Raw genomic sequence first — 10,344 nt, 5'->3', positions numbered from 1 at the left:
CTACTTTTAACACTATCATAATATGGAAGTTAAAAGCCCCTACTTTTAACACTATCATAAGTTAGGGGCAATGCCTATAGAGATAGTTAAGGGCCAAGAACCCAGCCCAGTAGTGGTTTGACTGCTCAACTATGATGCCCACTCTTCACAGGGGACAGAGGAGTCAAACCAGGCAGGTCTTCGTGGATGAAGAGGATTAAACAGGTGGGTGCAGGGAGGGGAGCCAGGCATGAGGGAACCCCATGAACAAAGGTGGGAAATGGGAGAGCTCAGAACACTGCACCAGGCCTCAAAAAGCCAAGAGAAGGGACTGGACACAGTGCAAGGGCCATTAGGACATTTAGAGGATTTTACGGAAAGGAGACACCAGACAAAAACACTGACTTAGACAAATCTCTCCGTAGAAAACAAACATTTTACCTTTTCGGCCCAAATCTTCAGTACTGACTTAACCATGAAAAGCATATTCTTCTAGGGATGAAATATTTACCAGGAGGCTGTGCTAACACTTGCAAATAGGATGCAAAGAGACGAGTACCTTCTTTCATCAAAGGTGTTATGGACGGACCCATTGAGCAACACATGGACCACACCACAGGCATCTTCTGCAAACTTAAAAGGAAAAAGACAAGAAGCTGGCCATTCCTCAGCACGCAAATTTCACTGCCACACTCCAGCAGCTCCTTCCAAAATAACTCTCGGCTTTAGCTGGTGAAGGAGGGAGTAGCCTGTGTGTGTCTAGCTCAGTAATGCCAGGTGGATGTAATTTTCATCCCAAGCCATTGGCAGGATTCTGCTTCAGATGAGAATTCTGGAAGCAGATGCTCCCATCTGTGTTTGAACAATGAAGGTCAACATCATTGTCGACAGTGTCATTAAATTGATGGCTCAGAAGTTGGAAGTCCAGGGAGTAAGAGAAATATTGCTGGAGGAGGAAGACAAAAGTGCTTTCTTGGTGCCATGCACTGTAGACGCTGCACATTTCCCTTAGGGAGAGCAGCGTGGACAATTCAGGGGCAAAGGAAAAGGGGACACAAAAAAAGGGGAAACTGAGGAGAGAAGGTGTCACAGGCCTGCACAGGTGCAAAGGGAAAGAGAGAATGAATGAACGAATATATCATTGAGCAGGGAGTTATTTCTTCATGCAATAAACGTTCAGCTGGAATCTTTGCCAGGTGCTGAAAAAACAAAACGAATGAAGCAAAACAATCTACGTGTTCTCTCCAAGAAGCACCCCCCACGCCCCTGGGACCAGCTCAGGTCCACTCCCGTATGATACTGTGCCAATGAGCTCATTGCGGGTTCAGTCGCCAGTAATGAGCACTCTTTGAGAGCTGTGACCTTGGCTGTCCTGCCTGTCACCACAGCCCTGGAGTCTTAGAGCTAGTGCATGGCACGGAATGGGTGCCCAGAGAAAATCTGTGGAGGGAAAGGAGGGAAGGAGGAAGGGAGGGAAATGGAAGCAGGAAGTCCAAATACTCAGCGATGGAGATTAGGAAAGGAACAGAAAAAGCATCCCAGAGGCCAACAAAAGCTAAGTCCAGCAGGACAGATAGGATCTCACCTGGTAAAGGCTGAGGCAGCTGCAAACAGAAAGGCCAAGGGGTCTGAGAAAAGAGTAGTTTGGTGAAACCCTCAGTGGATGTGCAATTTGGGTCGAAAAGTGAGTTCAGGGCACCATGAATGCTTGGCCAAGGAACCTGGCCTTTATTCTGCAGGTGAGAAAACACCACTGAACAATCTGAAACCAAATTATTAGAATCCAGTGCAGCTTCTGTTTTTCTACTCGGACAAAGTAGAAAGAGGCCCATTACTACCAATCAAAGTGCTAAGTCAACAGAGTCCTTCCGGGGTGCCAAAAACTCAAGTCCCCATGAAATAAGCATTGGGTTAATTTGCCCCAAGGTCACATCACTTGGAAGCAAGGAAGCAGAGTGGGGATTCAAACCCCAAGCAGCTCTCTCTTGTCAGAAAAAGAAACGATCTTGGGGCACCTGGGTGGCTCAGTTGGTTAAGCATCTGACTTGAGTTCAGGTCATGATCTGGCAGTTCGTGGGTTCAAGCTCCGCATCCAGCTCTGTGCTGACAGCTCGGAGCCTGGAGCCTGCTTCGGATTCTGTGTCTTCCTCTCTCTCTGTCCCTCCCCTGATTGTGCTCTGTCTCTCTCAGTCTCTCAAAAATAAAGAAACATTAAAATTTTTAAAAAAGAAAGGATCTTGTCTGATAAAACAAGGTTGTCTATGCACATCTACGAGCATTTGGTCAACAGAAAACTGTGGCCCCAGGGGATGGCAGGGCATCTTTGGTCACCTTCACCACTGTGCTCGCTCCTAGCTCCAAGTAGGTGCTTGACACATATGAAATGTGACAGGGGTGCCTGGGTGGCTCAATTGGTTGAGCGTCTGACTCTTGATTTCGGCTCAGGTCACGATCCCAGGGTCATGGATCCAGCCCCCTGTTGGGCTCTGCTCTGAGTGTGGAGCCCGCTTAGGATTCTGTCTCTCTCAAGGTGCCTGGTGCCTTGTTCGGTTAAGCAACCAGTTCTTGATTTGAGCTCAGGTCACCATCTCATGGTTTCTGAGTTTAAGCCCTGCATCAGGCTCTGCATTGTAGGCACAGAGCCTGCTTGGCAATCTTTGTCTTCCTTTCTCTCTCTCTCTCTCTCTGACTCTCTCTTTCTCAAAAATAAACTTTAAAAAAAAGGATTCTCTCTCTCCCTCGGCCCCTCTCCCACTCACACTCTCCCTCTAAAATAAAAAATTAAAATTAAAAAAATAATAAAAAATAAAAGTTGTTCACAACAGCACTGTCCCAAAACATATTAGAGAAGGAGAAAATAAATAGGAACTTCTCTCAGAAACAGCAAGCAAGCAAACATATAATAACAACAAACTCTACAGTGCCTGTGTATAATTATACAGCACTTAGTAGGTACTCAGCAAATATTTGTTAAAGGAATGCATTCTGAGTTAGCGAAGAAAGTGGCATTTCGACATAGCAGCAACCCCATGGGACAGGTATTATTCTCATCCCCATTTGGCAAGTGAGGAATCTGAAGGTCAGAACGGTTTAAAGAATCTGTCCAAGTTTAAATGGTCTCCTTACTTCAAATCCCAGACTAGCCCCTCGTCTCCACCATGCCAGAGTTTACCGGAATCTCCTTAAGGGTGTGAGGCTTTCGACTCCACTACTTACTAGCCCAAGTGACCTTGGATGGGTCACCTAACCTCTGAGTCTTAGTGTCTTCACCTAACATGGGGATTTGCACCTTCCCACAGCACCTACTGTGAGGATCAAATGAGGAGACACAGGCAGAGCACCTGGTCCAGGACTTGGCATAAATAGGCACTCAACAAATGTGAGTTTCACTTGCCCCAGCTCCTCAGATGTCTACACTCAATTCCAGAGAATTATAAATAGTATAGACTTACTTTCTCCCGTTTTCTCTCCTTCGGTTCTTTCTTTCCTCCTTTCTTTCCCATTTTCCTTAGTTCACTTGCAAAGAAGCAACTTATAAGAAAAATAAGTATGTCCCAAGGCAGCTTACAGTGAAGTCAGAAATAGATAGCAGTGGGGAAGGGATGAGTCCTTCCTCGCCTGAATTCTGGCTTTGGAGCCAGACAATTTGGGATAAACTCCCAGATCTGCCACTTACTACGTACGTTTAGTAGACGGTTTATTTACTTGCACCTCTGTTTCATTATCTAGAAAATGAGTATGATACTCATGCCACCCACTTCATAGGGTTCTTCTGGGGGTGAAAGATTTTAACCCACGTGAAGATGCCTGTATCTGGTGCACAGTAAGTGGTCTGTAAATGTTGATTATTCAGACTCTCCCAGGAATCTAAGATAGGTCAATGCCTAGACCAGAGGATTAAACCAAGCTGGAGGTTCCTGGCAGCCAAAGCCCAAAAATGGAAAAGAGCAAGGACTCATCATCTAGAGCCTATGGGACCTCTATGAATGCCCTAAAATTATATGTGAAAGTATTCTGATATGTGCTTTGGTACATTTTTTCTCAAGGAAGAATCCTAAACTTTTGTTCCTAAATGAGCCTGTGGTCCAAAGAGAATGAACACCAACCACTGACTTGATGACCTCTTCAGTTCTTCGGTCGCCAAAATGCTAAAATTTCCCTTTTGGTACTTACCCTTTTGGACACAGTATTCCAGAATACAGAAACAGAGTTGTTGCTACAGTCTTTCCTCCGGTCTGGACAAGATTGATAGTTCATTTCTAAAAGACATAGTTTATAGAGAATAATTAAAGTAGGAAAGAAAGGGTATAATTAAAGTCCATTCCTCCCAGGCTGTTTGATCACCGTGGAGCCATTTTCCAATGGCATGGCTGCCAAGATGGAAGACGGACAATGGACTCCTCTCGCCCCACTTTGACTAAATGCCCCTGAATCCCTTCCAAGTCCTTACCTTACCCTCCAAATCCCAGACAGGAACACAATGACAAGGTTTGAGTCATCATTCTGGGAAACTGCAGCTGAAGTTCATCTGACAGAGACAAGCCCTAGGCATTATCCCCTTGTCCAGGAAAAACTAGAGCTAACGCTGGGCCCGCAGGAGCCACTCTTGCCAAATATCCCTCTGCTTCTTGCCAGCTCCCTTGTTGACAGCTTTCCTCCCCCTCCTGATGCAGTCTCCACATCCCCAGGCTCAGAGAGCCCCCGAGTCCGTCTACACTCACTCTCCCCCATCGAGACAGGCTCAGGAGTTGGTGAGATACAGCAGATACAGCGCACGAGCACATTGTTTCTGAGGTACCTCCCCCAAACGTATCTGCCTTAATGCACCACCGTTTAAAAAAAAATTTTTGAGGTATAATTGACACATAAAATTGTAAGATATTTATAAATTTTTTAACGTTTATTCATTTTTGAGAGACAGAGACAGAGCGTGAGTGGGGAGGGGGGGAGAGAGAGAGAGAGAGAGAGAGAGAGACAAAATCCGAAGCAGGCTCTAGGCTCTGAGCTGTCAGCACAGAGCCTGACCAGGGCTCAGACTCACAAACCGTGAGATCATGAGCCAAGCTGAAGTGGGACGCTTAACCAGCTGAGCCACCCAGGAGCCCCCTAAAATTATAAGCCATTGAAAGTGTACAATGTGAGGATCCTACATAGAGACATTGTGCAAAGATGCCCCCATGTGGAGTTAATGTAACACATTCATCACCTCCCTCATTTACCTTTGTGTGTGTGAGCTGTGTGTTCGAGAACATTTAACTTCTACTGTCTTAGCAAATTTCAATTAGATAATACAGTGTTAGCAACTCTAGTACATTAGAACCTCAGACCTCATTCACCTCATAACTGGAAGTCTGTACCTTCTTACCGACCTCTCCCTCATCCCACACCTCCTCCCAGCCCCTGGAAACCACTTTTCTCTCTGTTTCTAGGAGTTTGACGTTTTTCGTTTGTTTGTTTGTTTGTTTGTTTTTTGATTCCACATATAATTGATATCATGCAGTACTTGTCATGTGTCTGGCTTATTTCACTTTGCACAATGCCCTGAGATTTCTCCGTGTTGTTGCAAATGAGATTTCCTTTTTTTAAAAAAAAAATTTTTTTTAACGTTTTATTTATTTTTGAGACAGAGAGAGACAGAGCATGAATGGGGGAGGGGCAGAGACAGAGGGAGACACAGAATCGGAAGCAGGCTCCAGGCTCTGAGCCATCAGCCCAGAGCCCGACGCGGGGCTCCAGGCTCGAACCCACAGACCGCGAGATCGTGACCTGAGCTGAAGTCGGACGCTTAACCGACTGAGCCACCCAGGCGCCCCGAGATTTCCTTTTTTAAAAAAGAGAATGAATAATATTCCCTTGTGTCTGTACGTGTGTATGTGTACATACTTCCTCTGTTTTATCCATTGCACTTGATGACACGCACAGTCATTGAGACTTAGGTCCCGAGGATAAAGAGACGAATCCGATAGAAGCCCTGCTTTCAGAGACCACGTGATCTAATACAACCAAATCAATGGGAGAAAGATCAACCTGGGTTGGAGGGGGTATGCAGCACCATTTGGGAAGGCTGGTGCTGCGCTAGGTTTTGCAGGAAGAATAGGAGTCTTCGGCCAGACCAGACAGAAAGGTGCTCTAGGCAGAGAGGACACATGCAAAGGCCCAACAGGTTTAGATTAGCACCACCAGAACAGACGGGCGAGGAGGGAATGATGGATGATAAGGCATAAGAAAGACAGAGCCCAGACCATGCTAAGGAACTTAGACTTTATCCTAGAGGTGAAATTGAGGTTTCAGGTCAAAGACAGAAACCATCCCACTGCGGTGGCCACCTGGAGGCCAGCCCAGAGAGGTAAGGAGTGAGCAGTAAGAATCTTACAACAGTCCCACCGAGAAAGCAGGGTGCGTTCGAGTGCTGGACTCAGGCAGCAGAAATGGCGATAGAAAAGGCAAACACATTGGTGACTGACTGGATATGGGACAGGAGGACAGAGTGAGAATGAGGGCAGAATCTGCAGCCGTCTGACTTCCATTCTGAATTATCAAGCAGGCAGGGCAGGTGCATGACGAGAGGCCCTGGAACTTTCTTCTGTCCCAAAAGGCAGGCATGGGGCAGCAGTTTCCTCTGTGGATATGTGTACAGCTGACCCTAGAGAAGCAGCCGTCTTTCTACCTCCTCCCGTGATGAGTTAAATTTTGTCCCCTCAAAAGATATGTTAAAGACTTAACCCCTCAGTACCTGGGAACGTGACCTTGTTTGGAAAAAGGGTCTTTGCTGATATAATCGGTTAAGATGAGGTCATTAGTGTGGGTGGGTCCTAGTCCAATAGGAGTGGTATCTCTTTTTTTTTTTTTAATGTTTATTTGTTTTTGAGATAGAGACAGAGTACGGGGGGGGGGGGGGGGGGCAGAAGCAGAGAGAGAGGGAGATACAGAATCCGAAGCAGGCTCCAGGCTCCGAGCAATCAGCACAGAGCCCAATGCAGGGCTCAGGCTCGTGAACCATGAGATCATGACCTGAGCCAAAGTCGGCATGCTGAACTGATTGAGTCACCCTGGTGCCCCGAGTGGTATCCATTTTAGAAGGGGCAGTACATGCATGGGGGTGCCTGTGTGGCTCACTTGGTTAAGCATCTGACTTTGGCTCAGGTCATGATCTCATGGTTCCTGAGTTGAAGCCCTGCATTAGGCTCTGTGCTGCCAGCTCGGAGCCTGGAGCCTGCTTCGGATTCTGTGTCTCCCTCTCTGCCCCACCCCTAGCCGAGCTCGTGCACGCACACTCTCTTCCTCTCTCTCTCTCTCTCTCTCTCTCTCTCCTCTCAAGAATAAGCAATAAAAGGGGGGGGGGTATGCTTTAAAAAGAAAATCACACAAATAAAAAAGGAAACATTTCCATGCACAGACGTAAATAATTACTAAATTATCATTCAAAATTAAATTTGAATCATCTCTCAACAGGGGCAAAAATGTTGATGACAATGGAACGAACACACATGAAGAGTCCCCAATCTAGACAGAGGAAAATCTAACCTCGACTTGAAGCCCAGCAGCCAAATAGGAAAGGGTCGGCAGATTCACTGCCTTTCTGTACAGCAGAAGACAGAATACAAACAGCATTAAAAGAAAAATACAAACTGACAAAAATAGGGTTTCCACCAGTACTCCAGAGAAGAGGTGAGATGACACACAGTTAAGACACAAGGGCTCCAGCCAGGAAGCCTGGGTTCGCTCCCAGCCCTGCCACTTACTAACTCAGGGAGTTAGTGCTCAGGGAGCACTTACTAACGGGAAAATCATATAACAGCCCTCAGCCTCAGGCTTCTCATCTGTAAAATAGGATCATCATGGGACCTCCTGGGGCTGTAAGGAAGGACTCACTGAGTGGATACTCACATAGCATGTAGCACAAAGGCTGGGATTTTGTAAGTACCCAATAAGTACTAGCTACTACTATTAATTTATATAGAACTAACAAAAATAGTCAAGATATATGAACAGGCATCCAATAAAAATCATCAAGATATATGAACAGCCAGTTTATAAAAGAAATAGAAATATCTACCATGAAATATATAAACACGATTGGCCTCGCAACCAAAGAAGTGCAAAATAAGCCGAGGTATTATTTCTTTATCAAATTGGCAAGAGCATTTTCATAAGTGCGAACATCCAGTGTTGGCAAGGGTATGGGTGAATAAGTAATGTAACAGATTCTGATGAGAGTGTAAATGGTGATCTTCTTTTGAATGACAAATGTATCTGTTTCTACCACAGTGTATTCAGCACTGAAATCTCATTTGTAGAAATGTATCTGTCCAAAGTGCTTCCACAAGCACGCAGCTGTATGTGAGCCCTGGGTGTGTGCCAGTGTGGGTGTGTGTAAGCATGTGAGTGTCTGTTGTGCACAGAAGCAACAGTTGCTAAGCAACAACATCTAAAAACAACCTAAATGTCCATCAATTGGAGATTGGGTTAAATAAATTACGGTACCATCCCCAGAGGAGATACATGAGGGCTTTTGAAAAAATATGGCTGTAATTTCTATCCACTAATTCTAAACGAATAAAGCAAACTTGCAGATTGTGTATGCGTACTTTTTAACACATGTGTTTATGTGAGCACGGGACCATGTGTGGAAGGATTCTTACCGAACTGTTGACGACAGTCCCCTTCGGGAAATAACATGGAAATGGAGGACTGGAGAAGGTACAAGGTGACCTTCACTCTTTAAACACTTCTGTACTTGGCAAATAAGCATGCAGCCTTTTTATAATTGGAAATAATGTAAACCTGGGAAGAAGAAGCTACCATAATAAGTTTTTTTAAAACAGTCAAAAGCAATAAAAATAAGAACAAAATAATATAGATGGGGCATCTGGGTGGCTCAGTCAGGTAAGGGTCGAACTTGGCTCAGGTCATGATCTTGTGCTCCGGTCTGTGAGTTCACGTCGGGCTGTGTGCGGTCAGCTCGGAGCCCGGAGCCTGCTTCGGATCCTGTGTCTCCCTCTCTCTCTCTGCCCCTCCCCTGCTCGCCCTCTGTCTCTCTCTCTCCTTCCCTCTCTCTCCCAAAAATAAATAAACATTAAAAAAAAAGAATAAAACAACATAAAATAAAAATATCCACCGTATAAATAAAAAGAGAAAGAAAAACACAAAGAAGTAAAAACGGGCTCGATAGAGTTTTCTGGGTAGAAAGCACCTCCCCACAGTGAAGCATTCTGGGTCTTTCTGGGCAAGATAAGGCGACCTCTGAACAATGACAGCAGAGCCACGCACTGGCCTGAGACGCGGAGGAGCCCATCCACCTGCTGCCGTGGCCATTCCGTGGAACAAGGGCTGTGGCCTGGCTCCCTCTCAGGCCTCAGCCTGCTCTGCCATTCTCTAGTCCCGAATAATGCCCTCACAGAGAGCAAACACCTCCAGTTCAGAAGCAGGCTACCCTTGCTCTCAGAGTGGACAGATCAGGGAGCACAGACGGGCCCAACCTCGCAAATCAGTTTTTTTCTAGAACGCTGAATTGATCTAAGGAACGCTATTTTACGGGAACCTGAATTATCGTTAAGTGTGTAGATGGCATCAGGGCAGGTACCTGTGGCTCCTCACCACACCAATGCACCTGGCAGAGCCCAGGGCTCCTTCGCCCTGCACTCCCTGCAATGCCAGACAGCCCAGACCCTCACCAGAAGAGCCTAGGTCTCCACACCACCTGAGGCCGTCCGCCATGTAACCCAGCAGTGTGTTCTCGAGGGTGAACAGCTCCCGCTGGACCCATGCGTATTCGTGCACCAGCTCATTTGTTTTGCTCCAAAGGAGGGTCTAGGAAAGAAAAACACAACCAGTTATTGAGAGTAATTCAGTGAGTCAAAAAGCAAAAACAAAAACAAAATCCACATCTTTTTAAATGAGAGAAAGATAGAAAAGACCAGAGTAAAACCCCTAGAGTAAAAGTGAGCGTTGCTGAGTGCATCACTGTGTTCTGTGTCCATGGATGGAGGGTGTGTGTGTGTGTGTGTGCGTTTTGTAGGTCACATTATTATTTTTGGTGGCAGTGAAAAAAAGTCTGAAAACCACGGATGAGAATCTTACAATAAACACAGAACTAGAGCACATCTGGAGGAGACATTAGGAAATTCCTAAAGTCATCTGCAAAACAATTGTGTCTACGTGCTATTTTCTGGGAGAAGTGCTCTTGGGTTCTTAAAGGGCTCCAGAACCCTGTTTCCTTCCCCAAATCTTTCCTATTCCCACAAAGAAAAAGGAGAGAAAGGAAAGAACAAATACAGTAAATTTTTTTAGGGTCCCTTGTAAAGGTCAAATACCAGAACAATCTTCAGACCATGGATCTATTCCCTTTTTTTTTTTTTTTTTTTT

The 10,344-nt window shown here is 45.6% G+C and overlaps 1 protein-coding gene across 4 annotated transcripts in view; it reads right to left on the bottom strand.

Annotated features, from left to right (window-relative positions):
* The window catches only part of CD38 (CD38 molecule), a 61,615-nt gene that overhangs the window by 9,176 nt on the left and 42,095 nt on the right, over positions 1-10,344 (bottom strand). For 3 of the 4 annotated variants that reach the window (XM_049630337.1, XM_049630336.1, XM_049630338.1), the window contains exons 3-5: positions 9,654-9,789; positions 4,153-4,238; positions 539-612 (exon numbers count right to left, since the gene is read on the bottom strand). In XM_049630337.1, coding sequence (XP_049486294.1) covers positions 539-612; positions 4,153-4,238; positions 9,654-9,789 — 296 coding nt within the window. The other variant, XM_049630339.1, reaches the window with a different exon arrangement.

Source organism: Panthera uncia, chromosome B1 (assembly GCF_023721935.1).
Source record: "Panthera uncia isolate 11264 chromosome B1, Puncia_PCG_1.0, whole genome shotgun sequence".
In the NCBI taxonomy this organism is placed as follows: Eukaryota; Metazoa; Chordata; class Mammalia; order Carnivora; family Felidae; genus Panthera; species Panthera uncia.
This window is presented reverse-complemented; position numbering and strand designations above follow the sequence as displayed.